The sequence below is a fragment of the Crocodylus siamensis genome, chromosome 6, assembly GCF_052110815.1.
Source record: "Crocodylus siamensis isolate JL-2025a chromosome 6, ASM5211081v1, whole genome shotgun sequence".
In the NCBI taxonomy this organism is placed as follows: Eukaryota; Metazoa; Chordata; order Crocodylia; family Crocodylidae; genus Crocodylus; species Crocodylus siamensis.
The window spans coordinates 65245863-65260844 of record NC_143400.1 but is presented as its reverse complement, the minus strand read 5'-3'; the positions used below and the strand labels follow the sequence as shown (position 1 = coordinate 65260844).

The 14982-nt window shown below is 43.6% G+C and overlaps 1 protein-coding gene across 3 annotated transcripts in view; it reads left to right on the top strand.

Annotated features, from left to right (window-relative positions):
• The window catches only part of GK5 (glycerol kinase 5), a 64340-nt gene that overhangs the window by 10345 nt on the left and 39013 nt on the right, over positions 1–14982 (top strand). For all 3 annotated transcript variants that reach the window (XM_090052090.1, XM_090052089.1, XM_090052091.1), the window contains exons 4-10: positions 691–784; positions 1887–2018; positions 5829–5904; positions 7121–7182; positions 7265–7338; positions 7713–7773; positions 9156–9282. In XM_090052090.1, the coding sequence (XP_089908216.1) occupies positions 691–784; positions 1887–2018; positions 5829–5904; positions 7121–7182; positions 7265–7338; positions 7713–7773; positions 9156–9282 (626 nt within the window). The remainder of the gene's footprint in view (positions 1–690; positions 785–1886; positions 2019–5828; positions 5905–7120; positions 7183–7264; positions 7339–7712; positions 7774–9155; positions 9283–14982) is intronic.

Below are 14982 nucleotides of genomic sequence, written 5' to 3'. Positions count from 1 at the left end.
CTGCTTGACACCATGGGAACATGGGGAAGAGTGCCTGTAGCTGTGGGCTGGAACCAGTGGTTCTATGGGCTGGATCTGGCTTATAGGCTATAGGCTCTCAACCCCCTCACTAAAAAAGTTCTGGAGTTGAGTTAGTGATTTTGACTTCCCATGAAACAATTTTCCATGAAAAAGGGTTACATTTAAAGTTTTTTCAGCAGACTTCCTGAGACTTTAAGAAGAAATATTCAAATCCATTCACATGGTCAGAGGCCTTCAGGCAAGGCTCTACGAGGAGAGACTGAGGGACCTAGTTCTCTTCAGCCTTTGCAAGAGAAGGCTGAAAGGTGATCTTGTGGCTGCCTATAAATTCATCAGAGGAGGGCAGCAGGAAATAGGAGATGCTCTGTTTACTAGGGCACCCCCTGAAGTAACTAGGAGCAATGGCCACAAATTGATGGAGAGCAGATTAGGTTGGACATTGGAAAGAACTTCCCAGTAAGGGTTGCCACAATCTGGAATGGGCTTCCAAGGGAGTTGGTGCTCTCCCCTACCTTTAGCATCTTCAAGAGGAGACTGGACAAGCACGTAGCTGGGGTCGTCTGATCCCAGCGCTCTTCTCTGCCCAGGGCAGGGGCTTGGATTTGATGACCTACTGAGGTCCCTTCCGACCTTAACATCTATGAATCCTGTTTTATTACTGGTTTTCAGGAAGACAGGAAAACCTTTCCATAATTTTATAAGCTGGCAAGATTTAAGAACTGCTGAACTCGTAAGTTCCTGGAACAGGGGTCTCATGCTGAAGGTAAGTCTACTTACTGAGTACATAGCTTCATATATTAAAGCTTTATATTTTGTTTTCATTTTTATGGAGACCGAAATACACCATGTCAAATATTGTAAGTGCCTTGATAATACATTGATATATGAGGTTTATGCGGTTTGGCCCTTAACATTTTTTTTTTAAATCAGAAAAAAATTACATACAAGGTGAGTGAACTAAAAAGAAATTCAATATGGTATTCACATTAATAGTGAAATTTAAGGCTATAAGAGAGTCCGTAAGTTGGGAATCACTCTGCCATATTAACACATTGCATATGTTAGTAATGCAATATCATATTCTTTGTCCCAAAATGTCTTTATTTTTCATTAGCAAGGTAATTCTTTGCTCAGATTTGTGTGTGGTAGATTTGGAAAAGATGCACTGTATATATATATATATATTTTTTTTACTTAAAATAAGGCATGAACTTCTTTTTTTAAGTAGAAATACTGAAGCCAGCTCACTGCTAAACTTCATAACGAGAAGAGTAAGATGTTAAATTCCTGGCTTTGCCACAGCAGATACCCCTTGAGTTTCCCTGGATAGTTCATATTACCTATCTCTCCTGTCTCTGTGAAATGGGACTCAGACTGTTTTTGCTAGAACTGCTTCTACTAGCATAGGGCTACTATCATGTTTTGCCAGTAAAGAATTCTAATGTGGACATAGCTATACCAAAAATGCAAGAATTTGTATAGATAAAATATTACTGTCCCTTGAATAGAGCAAGAATTATTGGTAAAAGCACAGTTTTGCTCCTAACTGCCTCTATGCTTTTGCAAGCACAGATGTGTTGAACAGAAATCATACTTTTTTCATACCTGTGATCAGTGTAGTTATGCCAGCAGTAGTCTGTTATGTAGATTTGGTTTAATGCAACTCTTTTTCTCAATCCTAGATCTAAAATTCTTTCTGCTAGAATTTACTAGGAGTTTGAATCCTCACCCCTCCTAAGGACAGTCTCATCATTTTCTATGGTGGATTTATGTACATGATCTTTAAATGACATTCAACCATAGTATTTAAATAGAGAAAACCAATTATTTTAATTAAATAACTTTTTTTGCTCCTTTTGGAACAGGTGCTTCATATTATTTTTACAATGCTTCATTTTTTGACTCGGAGTACTCGATATTTAGCTGCAAGTTTGTTTACTTTCTCAACACATCACAGCTCTTTGAAACTGTCCTGGATTTTCCAAAACATAACTGAGGTAAGAATACTATAGGAGGAGAAGGTAACAGATCTCAGTGCATAATAGTGACTTGTTTATTTTGTTTTCCTATCTTAAAAAAATGGAGTATGAGTCTGTTTCACTTAGGTATAATTTAATATATATATGTGGTGCCACTGTTAATTTGTGATCTATTTCATATTTGTCGATGTGTGTATATGATATAATCTTTGCTTCTGATTTGTGCAAATATGTGGGCATATAATTTTACTGATGTAAGTAGTCCAGCAAAACTCAAACGTATTCATATAACAAGTTGAACTTTCTGACCTATTCCCGTTAATGTTAAGAGAGCTGTTCCTCTTCAGTGTGGCCAAAGGCTGCCCACCACACAGATTATATGCTCTGGAGGCAGGCCTGTGGGATTTTTCTCTGCCCCCTGCCATAGGCAGTGCTCGTGGTGGTGTATGGCCCCCCTGTGATTTCATCTCACCACACAGGCTGTTCCCTGCCTCACAGGTGCCATGCTGCCCCCTCCGGGACCTTTCCCGTGCGTGACCATGGTGGCTGCAGGGACATGTAGCGAGTTGGACTGCCCTGTTGTATAACATTATTTGATTGTACTTTTCTTTAAAGTATAAAGAAAACTTTGCAACAAAGTTATTGTATAACAATCAAGGAATATTTATATTTTATCTTGCACTACTGTGTTTCCAGTCCAACATAAAGCATGTCAAAATGAATAACTTAATGCTTACCGAACAAGGGCTACTGTTTACCCCGCTTTTATTTAATTTTAAGTGTCTGATTAATATTATGTAAATGTAAACGTGGGCATTTGTTTAACATCATACATTGCTTGCATCACATTTTTATAGTATGTTAATTCATTTTGTCTTTGATTCAGTCCTTTTCTTTTCCATTTTACTTACTTCATTCATCTTTGCATTTCTTTTTACTTAATTTCACCCTGTTTAGTTTCACGATTTTTTTTGAGAAAGAGAATTTGGGTGTGTTTGTTTTTTACAATGATCAAAGAAGACCGGAGAGAATTTTCTAAAAATCTGTTCAAAACCTTTAATTGAAGGATATGGGAGTCCTGAATCTTTAATAGGAGACCTTTTTCTTCACACAGCTTCCTTAATTTTTGGTTTTAAAAAAATCAAAACACAAAAATAAAAATGAAAATCCTAAGCAAAACTCAAAAGTGCCATCTAAAAATATTTTCCCCCTCAATTAGGTTCTACTTGTATTGGTCTGTTTTGCTTCCTGCTAGCTTTCATTGTGCATTGTGTCAGTAGAAATAAAATAGCCAAAACCTAAATTTCTAATTTTAAAGAAAAATAGAGAAGATAACATTTTCAGACTTGTACATCATGAAGAAGCTGAAAAGTATAGCTCTATTTGCTACCTTTGACAAAGGTATTTTTGTTAGGTGTTTGTATTATTGCTTTTATATTTTTTTCATATCTACCAGACTTTTTCCTTTTATCAGCACTTATTGGAATCATCGAAGGTTAGGGTTGGAAGGGACCTCAGGAGGTCATCTAGTCCAACCGCCTGCTCAAAGCAGGACCAGCCTCAACTAGATCATCCCAGCTAACGCTTCGTCTAGCCAGGTCATAAAAACCTCCAAGGATGGAGATTCCACCACTGCTCTGGGTAACTTGTTCCACTGGTTTAGTACCCTCCTAGTGAGAAAAATTCTTTCTAATATCTAACCTAAACTTCCCTTGCTGCAACTTGAGACTGTTGCTCTTTGTTCTGTCATCTGCCACTACTGAGAATAATCTAGCTCCATCCTTTTTCAAACCTCACATCAGGTAGTTGAAGGTTGCTAATAAATCCCCTCTATCTCCTCTTCTCTAGACTAAATAAGCCCAGTTCCCTCAGTCTTTCCTCATAAGGCACATTTCCCAGCCCCCTCACCATTTTTATTGTTGTCTGCTAGACTCTCTCTAATTTGTCCACATCCTTTCTGTAGTGCGGGATCCAAAACTGAACATGGTACTCCAGATGAGGCTTCACCAGTGCTAAATAGAGGGGAATAATCACTTCCCTTGACCTACTGGCAGCACACCTACCAATGCAGCCCAGTATGCTGTTAGCCTTCTTGGTAACAAGGGCACACTGCTGACTCATATTTATCTTATTGTCCACTGTAACCCCCAGGTCCTTTTCTGAAAAGCTGCTGCCGAGCCAGTCAGCCCCCAACCTGTACTGGCATGAGATTGTTGTGTCCCAAGTGCATGATTTTGCACTTGTCCTTGTTGAACCTCATGAGATTTCTTTTGGCCCAATCCTCCAATTTGTCTAGGTCACTCTGAATCCTAGCCCTATCCCCTGGCATATTTAATGCTTTCCCCAGCTTGGTGTCATCTGCAGACTTGCTGAGGGTGCACTCCATCTCATCTTCCAGGTTGTTGATGAAGACATTGAACAAAACCAAACCCTGGGGGACTCCACTTGATACCGGCTGCCAACTAGACATCAAGCCATTGATTGCTACCCTCTGAGCCAGATGCTCCAGCCAGTTATCTATCTACCTTACAGTCCATTCATTCAGCCCATTCTTCCTTAGCTTGCCTGTGAGAAAGTTGTGGGAGACGGTGTCAAAAGCCTTCCTAAAATCAAGGTACATCACATCCACCAGTCTCCCTGCATCCACAGAGCCAGTCATCTCATTATAGAAGGCAGTTAGGTTGGTCAGGCATGACTTGTCCTTGGTAAATCCATGCTGACTGTTCCTAATCCCCCCCTTCTCCAAGTGCTTAGAAATAGAAATAGATTCCTTGAGGATCTTCTCCATGATTTTTACAGGGACTGAGGTGAGGCTGACTGGGCTGTAGTTCCCTGGATCCTCCTTTTTTCCCTTCTTAAATATGGGCACTATGTTTGCCCTTTTTCAAGCACCCAGGATCTCTCCTGATTGCAATGAGTTTTCAAAGATAATGGTCAATGGCTCTGCAGTCACATCAGCCAGCTCCCTCAGTACTCTCAGGTGTATCCCATCCAGCCCCATGGACCTGTATACGTCCAGCTTTTCTAAATAGTCCCTAACCTGTTTTTTCACCACTGAGGGCTTCTTACCTCCTCAAACTGTTCTGCCGGGTGCAGTAGTCTGGGATCTGATTTTGCCTGTGAAGACTAAGGTGAAGAAGGCATTGAGCACTTTAGCCTTTTCTGCATCCTCTGTCACAAGGTTGCCTCCCACATTCAGTAAGGGATGTATGTTTTCCCTGATTGTTACTGACATATGTGTCTAAACCCTTCTTGTTCCCTTTAACATCCCTTGCTAGTTGCAATTCCAATTGCACTTTGGCCTTCCTGACTTCATCCCTGCATGCCCAAGCAATACTCCTATATTCTTCCCAAGTTGTTTGTCCAAATTTCCACTTCTTATAAGCTTCCTTTTTGTGATTTAGTTTACTGAAGAGTTCCCAGCTAAACCAAGCTAGTCTTCTGCCATACTTGCAATTCTTGATTCCTTCTCTTCACTAACTTCGACTTTTAAAATATCTAGGTTTACCCTTTCTAGGGCTTTGTTTGATTTCCCCTATTAATTCAACTTTTTGAGAAAGGTTGAGTAAGGTTGGTAGCCCTAGACATGAGATGGCATATACACCACAGAAAGAGCTGTTTGGATGGGGGACAGCACACTGACCTACAAAATAAAATTTATACAAGAGCTTCCAATGACCAATCCACCCTTCCTAGAAGAAATATTGGCAATTTTCTGGAGACACTTGTAGTATTATTACTCAATTAAATATTTGGAGAAGGGTAAGGAAAAGAGAGAATGCATTCCTCTCTCTATATTATACAGAATTTTTTTGTTTTGCTTTTCAGGTACACCAAGCTGCCAAAGAAAATAACTGCTGCTTTGGAACAATTGACACTTGGCTATTATATAAACTCACCAAAGGTGAACATGTCAAGTATTAGTTAAATATAAATAAAAATACCTGGAATCTGAACAGAGGTGTTAAATTCATGCACCTGACCTTATTCCCAAAAATCTAACTTTTCTATAGGGGTGACAGATACTCTTCTGTACAAGGACTATTCTCTAACTATTTATGAATACTACATACTGCTCTGCTTTTTGAATGAATATCGTAGATTAACTTAATAGGGACAGTCTGGAAGTATGGGGATAGCCTGAAAGAAATGAATGGTTCAAGATGGTCGCCTCACAAATAATTGAGAGTTAAATGGCAATGCCAGAACTAGAAATAAAAAGCTTAGTAACAGGGTTTGAATTAGGGGGGAAGCTTGTGGGGGCAAATCCCCCCTCTCCCCCCATAAGAAACAAGCCCCCCTGTAAGACTTGAAAATCATAATCTGGGGAGCCTATGATTTTATTAGGGCATTGTGATGGGCAACCAAATTTTTTAGGCAGACCACCTCAAGAGTCCAAGTATAATTTGAACCCTGCTTATGAACATGAAGGAATAAAGAATTATACCTAGGTTTAAAAAGTGATGAACTCATGAGAGGGTGGTGACAGTTGTTGGGAAAACCAGACTGACGCATTAGGGGTTTCTGAAGAAGTTAAGGCTGCCTAGATTACCATCAGTGGGTGGTAAAACCAATCTGTTAAAACATTTTGTCTCTGAAAGCTTGGTTTTTACTTGTGAAATAAATTCTGATTTGTTTTAAGAAGGCTCTCTAGTCATTGTTTACCACTAATCACAGACTTCCCAAAAGGAAAGAACTCCAAGTCCCCAAACTCAGGCAGACTTGCAGGGTAAGAATGGCTGATATTCAGGATAATCCAGGGTCCTGGTCTCATAGGGCAGAATTGCAATATTCAGTCCTAAAATAATAGGAAAAATGGAGACCTGCTGACCCCCAGGAGCTGTACATAGAAGAGACTACAAAGGGATCAGGAATGCAATAGGCCTAGAATTATGACGTGGTAATCAAGCTGGATGTGGTTATCAAGCTTCTGAAGGGTTCCATGCAGACAATGTAAGGACATGAGGACAATTGCAGGATGTGGCCATGACAATAGACCTAATCCCTTATAAACTTTTGATATTTTAATGCCTTAAAATTGATGAATTTAGATATAGTACATAGATTTGCTTCTATTGACTCTAAATTTCAGGCATTTAAAACTTTTAATTTAATTATAGGTTCTGTGTATGCTACAGATTATTCAAATGCCAGTTCTACAGGGCTGTTTGATCCTTTTACGGTAAGTATCTTTTGAAATAACACTTATTGTCCTTTATTCTGTCAGATTAATTCATATTTTTACTCTCTTTCTGTTATTTCAGAGGAGCTGGAGTTCTGGTTTTTGCAAATTATTGTCCATCCCAATGTCTATATATCCTCCAGTGAAGGACACAAGGTAAAATGAAGACATAATCTGAAATAAGTATGTGACACATAATTCAATAAATTATTTCTAGAAAAATATTACAAAAAATTGTGTAGGTACTTAAAACGTTTTATCAAAGTTAAGTCAAAAATAAATTTAATTATAAATATGTGCAGCTGCGTATTTTCATTTCTAAATTCAAATGTGTGAATTCCTAAATTCAAAATTTTGTATTTTAGTCTTCCAATAAAATATATTTTAAATAGTTTAATGATTTAAAAAAATAATTACTGATAGTTGATTAAAGGGACTCTTCACTGTATGCTGAATACTCATCCTTTCTTTCTTGTCTGTGATTTAAAAAATGGTGATTTCAGTGCAATGACTTGAACATTTATTTTCAGTTGCAGTTTTGGCTCAGTTGACCCTGAAATATTTGGGGTGCCTATTCCAATAATGGCATTGGTGAGTATAAATCTTTTATGCCTTTTGTAATTAGTTAGCTTCTGTTACTGTTCATTTATCATATGGTGTACTCTATGATTTCTAAGGCTCTCTTATTCTAGGGTTGGTTGCAGAATTTTGTTCCAAAATCTTACCTTTCATTTTGGGGGAGATAAAATATTTCTAACCTTTTGTAATTGTGGGAGAGACCATCTAGAGAAGACTAGAGAAGACTAATTTTGTGGTTAAGCCCTGAACTAGAGAGTAAAGGAACTGGGTTCTGTTCTATGTACTAACAGTGGCTGGGATTTTTTCTTACTTTTGACCAGTCTTCTAACTTTTGACTTGCCTGCATGACTGGGGCTGGTTTCCATGGGGACCCCAGCAGCCACCAAGCTCTTATAGCATGCAGCCAGGGTTTCTTTGGAGACCGGCCCCAACAGCACTTGCAGGTTGGGGAGCTGCTCCAGGGCCGAGCTGGGATCTTGCAGTAGTGACAGCATGGTCTGAAGCTGGGTCAGAGCCGTGACCTGCAATCTGCATACTCCAGGCAAGGGCATGCAGGGAGTGGATCATGGCTCTGCCCTGTCTCTGTACCATGCTGCAAGGAGCTGGGGCAGAGCCGCAGTCTGCCACCTGCATGCCCCTGCCCTGAGAACGCAGTCTTCAGATTGCAGTTTTGCCCTAGCTCCAGACCACACTGTTGCTGCTGCAAGATCCTGGTCCGGCCCCAGAACAGCTCTCTGCCCTGCTGCGTCCCTTGCTAGTGCTTTTGGGTCTGGTCTCCACAGTAACTCTGGCTCCACACTGTCACAGGGCGGTGTTGCTGGGGTCTCTGTGGAAACTGGCACCAGCCACGTGGGCAGGGGCTGCTGGGAAATGGATTCCCTTGGTGGCTGGATACAGCCTGCAACCCAGACTTTGCCCACCCCTGCAATCTCTCTCTTGTGTAAAGTGGGGAAAAATTGAAAGACACAGGCATCTATTTAATTTTAAGTTACCTTAATATTGAATTATAGCATGCTGATTGTATTCATATTCATATTTAGTTCTATTAAAAACCTATATGTTAAAATATGTTTTAACTTATTTTAAGTTGTCGCAGAATGTCCAGTGTGCTGCTAGCTATTCTAATGGGTGAGAGCACTACTGAAATAACAATGTGATGAAAGATGACAGACTTTGATGGTTATTGTTAAAATAACCTTTCAAAGAAACTGAAGGGAAAAAGCAAACAAACCGTGTGGAGAAAAGTGTTGTAGTCTGTTATTGTCTTGTTTAGTTCTTTTGTGTACATTGTAAACTATGAGCCATTTGTATTGGAGAACATAGAGGAAAATCTTGTGCTTTAAAAATCCAGCTGGAGTTTGGGCTAGTAATTTGTACTTATTTTTTTATTGCAGGTGGCAGATCAGCAATCAGCCACCTTTGGAGAATGCTGCTTTCATCCAGGAGATGTTAAATTGACCATGGGAACAGGTACCTTTTGGAATGTTAATACAGGGAGCCAACTTCACGCACCTCGGGGAGGTAAGCTGATGACATTTTAAATAGTTTTAAATTATTTGACACTTTGAAGGTTGTCTACAGTGAATGGTAAAATAAATTATTATTGCTTTTGGATATACACAAGCAGACTGACAGGCATTTTAATGATGAGTTTGTGAGCTTTTAATTATAATTTAAAAATGCAGATGTCTACCCAAGAAGATACTCAGAACACTGGTGAACTTGTATGTTTGATATCACAGACTTTAAGGAAAAGATATGTGGGCTAGGATTTCAAATAAAAAAAAGGAAGCTAGTCACATCACCAGTTGTCCATCCCTCATTGAACTTCTGATTGTAGCACAGCTTACAAGTCTTTGTCATGTGACAGTTCTTTCCTTTGTCCACTAATTTTTTGTAACCCATACCAGAGATGTCCAAATCCTTTTTGGAAATTCCATCTTGTGCCATGATCCTATATTCTCTTTTGCCATACAGAGCAGAGTTTTAGAATTCAATTTCTGTATTGTGAGACAACTTGGCCCTGAGGCAGAAGTTACTGTAGCATGCCAATGAGTATGGTTTTGGAGGGTGAAAATTACTGCAGTTCACTATTGCACGTGGCTGTACAGAGAGAAGCTGGAAGACTTTTTGGGATTCACCTAGACCTGAAAGGAGGACCTGCTGGAGGATGTAGATGGTGGGAAGCAATCTGATAAAACTGATTTGAAAGTATATAGCAGATTTGTATGGCACAATGCATGCTGCTATTGCCATCTTAATTCCAATCATACTCAAGTAGGAAAACTATCTGTGCGTGCCTCATCATTAGGGATCCTGTTTTTTTTCTGATTAAAAAAATCCAAAATTATGTGGTTTAAAAAGTCTCAAACTCTGTGGTTCAAAACTCCAAATCCTCTGTTTTCTTCAATTAAAATGAAATGACACTATGTATCTATATACACAGTCGCCAATTGCCCATCAAGAATGACAGGGGGTGAGGGGGGGAAGGGATGGAGTGCCGCCACCCACCAGCCTGTGTTGCTGCTGCTCTGCCTCTGGCTCTGTGAGCTCGCCCCGTTTGGCTTTGTCTGCCCCCCACTGTTCCACCCCATGAAGCTGCCACCTCCCAGGCGTGGAGGAGCAGGGGAAGCTTGCATGTGGCAGCCACAGCCGTCACCCGTGTTGCTGCCGCTCCCTCCCTGCTGTTCTCAGGGCCCAGCAGCGGTGGGGTGCCACCACTGTGCCCTGCCCTTCCTGTTCCTGCTTCCCTCCCCACCTCCTCCCTGCCACCTCCCCCTCCCTGCCAGATTTTGTCAGGGCCTGGCAGTGGCAAGGCCAGAGCTGGGGGGTAAGACTAGCACTGTGCTGCCAGCACCCCATGCTGCTGCCTCCCAGGAGCAGGGGGGGAGAAGCTTGCACAACTGTCCCCTCCGTCCCCCTTGGCCAGTACCCCCTGCTGCTGCTGTGTGCAGGGGCAGGGGTGAGGCCAGCACCTTGCCCCTCTGCTTCGTCAGCTTTGTCCCCCTGCTTCGCCACGCTGTCACTGCCTTCTGTCTGGAACACTGTTGGAGCACTCTGGTTGTTTCAGACAACCAGTCAGAGTACGAATAAAGTGTTACAATCAGACCAAAGCTGTTGTGTGTGTATATAGAAGTGTGGATACGTGTGTGTGTGCGTGTGTATATGTGTGTGTATGTGTATATATAACACACACACACAAACGTATGTGTATGTGTATATATAACACCTATATATTTTGGCATTTGCTTTTGGTTTTTTTTATCATGGAAAATCAGAGTTTGCTCGCCCCCTTCATTTACCAGGACACAGGTCCAACTGAGGCTGTCCCCCCGCTGTTTTGTGGTGCTGAGCAACCCTGATAAGTCAGTGCCCTGCCCTTGCCCATACCAGTGCCCCTGATTGTCAAGCCACAGTCTTCCACCCCTCTCGCCGTGCTGGCCCCTCACTCCTGAGCCACAGCCCCCAGCTGCCAGGGCTACGGAACCTGGTGGCTGCATCCTGCCTGGTCCTTGCCCCGTAGACACCAGCCACAGCTTGCAGCCTAGTGGGGAGGACCCATTGTGAGAGGGTGGAGCAGGATGGCAAGACTCATTGCTGCCACTGCCAGGACCCCTGTGTCAGCCATGCTGCTAGAAGCGTGAGGAGTAGCAGACTGGCGGATGGAGGTCTGCTCTGCCCTTGTCTCCTCCTGTTGCCCTAAGAACCATCTGGTTCTCTTCCCAAACAGAGCAAGAGGAAACAGTGGGTTTGATGTTGCCTTAAAGTATGCTTCATTCCCTCCAAGTGAGGGCCCATTCATTCCCTCCAAATGAGGACCCATTTAACTCTTTAATAAATCAATTTTATTGAGTATTATAACGTATTAACTCCAACCATGTATATAGATATAATCTTAGCAAGCAAGTGATTGTATATTATCAGTCCTAATAATACACATCTTGAGAGCTGGCCAGGCATCTCAGCGGGCTGGTTCCTTGAAGGGAGATCAGATGTCTTCAGTTCTCAGGCATCATTAGGGTGAGGGAAAGGGGAAGAGGGGGAGGGGAGGAAAGGGGAACTTCCTTTGTTCATGTGGTCATATTTATAGTCCTTTAGTCACGTAGCTACCAATTAAGCCAATTTTCTGTTTTTCATCAACAACTTGGGTTACATCTTCACTTTATCATTGTTTTCCCCTCTTCTTGGTACCAGAAATTATCGGCTTCAGATCTGGGTGGAAAGCTCCATTACAAACCCTTTTATCCATAAGAAGTCTTTATCATCAGACTCTTGCAGAAAAATAAGCTACATCAGACCCTTTTTTTCTGTAGAAACCAAGTTCCACAATAACTTAGCCTGTGGCATATGCTAGCTTTGCAAATGCACTTTAGTCCACTTAGGTCAAAGCTGCTAGGCCTGGTAGGCCTAAGGGACCATTTCAGTGCTGTCAAGTGTCAAGAGGCTGAACTGTCTCTACACTCCTGCTGCTAGCTGCTCATGCCCCAGGCTGCCACCAGATTGCCTCCTATTCTGCCTATCCTCCAGCATAGAGCCATGGCCCAGAACATGAGCAGGTGGTGGCAGGAGAAAGTGAGGGCAGCATGCTGCCACACCGCGGTCCATTACTCTTTGCACTGCTGCTTATGGAGCTGGTGTGAAGGTCCTCATGGAAGCAGTGATGGCAAAGTATTTTGCTGCTTTCTCTGTCACTGCAATTGTGGGAGGGAGGCGGATGGATTTTAAGACAACCTTCCAGTAATTAAATTTGATACATGGAAAATTATAACAAATTTATAATTTTCCATATATAGAATCTAATTATTGGGTTGGGGTCGTCTTAAATTCAGTTTTGTCCTGGATTTGGGTAAATATGGTATGTGAAAAGCTTTAAAGCAAGATGGTGCTGCCTTTAAAAGACTTGTATGGCAGTGTCAGATATTATATACGAGTTCTTTTATGTCCCACACAACCTCTGCCCTGATAGAAATGTCTTTTCCCATGGACCAGATCCTGAATACTGATGGATAATACTGATCAATAATAAATTCTCATAACTGGGAAGTGCCCCAGTAAGAAATGCAAGCCCCAGTGATGCCTTATGTACTTACACTCATGCCATATTTTGCAGTTCTAAAGAATAATTAATTCGTGTTGTTTTATGGATTACTGACACGGGTTGGGGTTTTGAATTTCCTGTTCCAGTTATTTTTTTAACCTGTTGTGTGAAGGGACTGCTAATGCACAAGAGGCATTTTGTCCCTGATGAATTTTATGGATTGTGGTCAGTAAGATTTGTTTTGTTTGCTGAGTTATGTATTGATTTGTTTGCGTCTTCCCCTATTAGCCCCCTGGGGTAATAGGGTGTCTGTTTAAGAGGTCTTGGTGATTGGCTGCTTTGTTTTTATACATAACACCAGCCAATTGCCAGTCAAGAATGATGGGGGGAGGGTAGCAGGTGGGAATGGAGCCCCGTGCCCCCATCCCCACCAGTCTGGGCCCATTCCCGACTTCCCTCCTGCTGCTTGGGGTGCGGACCTGCTCCCTACCCTCCCAGCTGCAGCAGCAGGGGGATGGGAGGAGTAGGCCTGGGCCCAATGTGGGGGAGGGCCAGCCCTCAGGGTGGGGAGAGGCCAGGCGGCCATGACGTGGGGGCATGGAGCAGTGGACCCAGGCTGACCCAGCGATGGTGGGGGGGACAGGATGAGCGGGCTTGGGGCTGATGTGGGAGAAGTAGGCCTGGGCCTGAGGGGGGGGAGGAGGCACACTCCTCCCCTCCCCTGCTGCTGCCACGTTGGGCTGGGCCTGCTGTTCCTCCCCCCCGCCATCGGCACAGCAAACTGGCTTCTCGAGCCCAATCCACCTCTACAACCCCGCATCAGACCTGGGCCCACTCCTCCTCTCCCCCCCGCGACATGTTGGGCCTGCTCCTCTGACCATCCCACCATGTCAGGCCCACTCCCCCCTTCCACTTGGAGTCTGGGACCACTCCCCCATTTTCTGCTGCAACAGCAGGAGGAAGGCAGGAACATGAGCAGGCCCATTCCTCCCTTCCCCACCACCGCAGCTGGCCCAGGCCTGCTACCGACCCACACCAGGGCTGGGGCCACTCCCCCCACCTGCCGCTTGGGGTCCAGGCCCACTCCAGGAGCAACGTATAGGGGGTGCACGCAAGTGAACATGCACCTGCTGAGTGTGGTGGTGCATCCCCCTTGGTCGGCACTCGCCATCCCACCCCCACCTCCAACAGCGCCTTTGGCATCTGTGGGAGCTCCCCTGCTTACCGCCACCGTGTTCCCCAGGCTGCCAGGGGCACGTGCTGTTCATGCCCTCTACCCTGCGGTGCTGCCGGCTCAAAGGAGCAGGGTGGGGGGTGAAGACAGCTTCTTCCCCCCCTACAGCGGGTCTACTCCTCCCCTCACCACCACTGTGTCAGCCCTGCAGGCAGGGACAATGGAAGTGGGGAGGAGCTGGCCGAGGCCAGTGCCAGTGGCCTCACCCCCCCCCCACCCAGTGGCATCCTCACCCCACCCTGCACTGCTGCCGTCATTACCTCCAAGGAGTGTGGGGGGAGGGGCACGCTCCATTGTCGCCACCGGAAGGAGCAGGGGCAGGGCTAGTGCTGTTGGTCCAAGGACCTGCCCCCTGCCCCTGCTGTGTCCCTTGTGTCCTCACCATCATGGCGCACAGGCTTCCACCTGTCCAAATGCTTCTTTGCGCTCTGATTGGTTGTCAGCCAGTCAGAGTGCGAATAAAGCGTTACAGACACACAGACAGATGTAGGCTTTTATAATATTAAAAGAATACTGAAATACAGTATGAGTGATTGATGCACACACTCACCAAGGATGGAATCTATCGGCAGTGTGCTGACATAGCCAGGCACTCCAGGCACGGGGTAGTAACAACTTTCAGTTGCCTCTGCAATCGCAACTGCAATTGTGATTGCGCAGCTCCCAGCAGCAGCCACTTTTCTGCGCTTGCCATGTTTTTTCCACCCTTGTTATATGCCACTGGTATATACCAGTTGCACGTGTGATTGGATTAATCTTAGATACCAGTGTCTGGAACTATATTTTAACGCCCTAAGCCCTTGCAACCACTGTAACAGATGGTATAAGGGGCAGAGTAGCCTTAGTAAGAAGACACTGCCTGTGGCTGTGGGATGGAATCCTGCAATATTTGCATCTATCTGAACTTAAAATATTATTTGTTAGCTACTGGTGTTATAATTTCTAATAT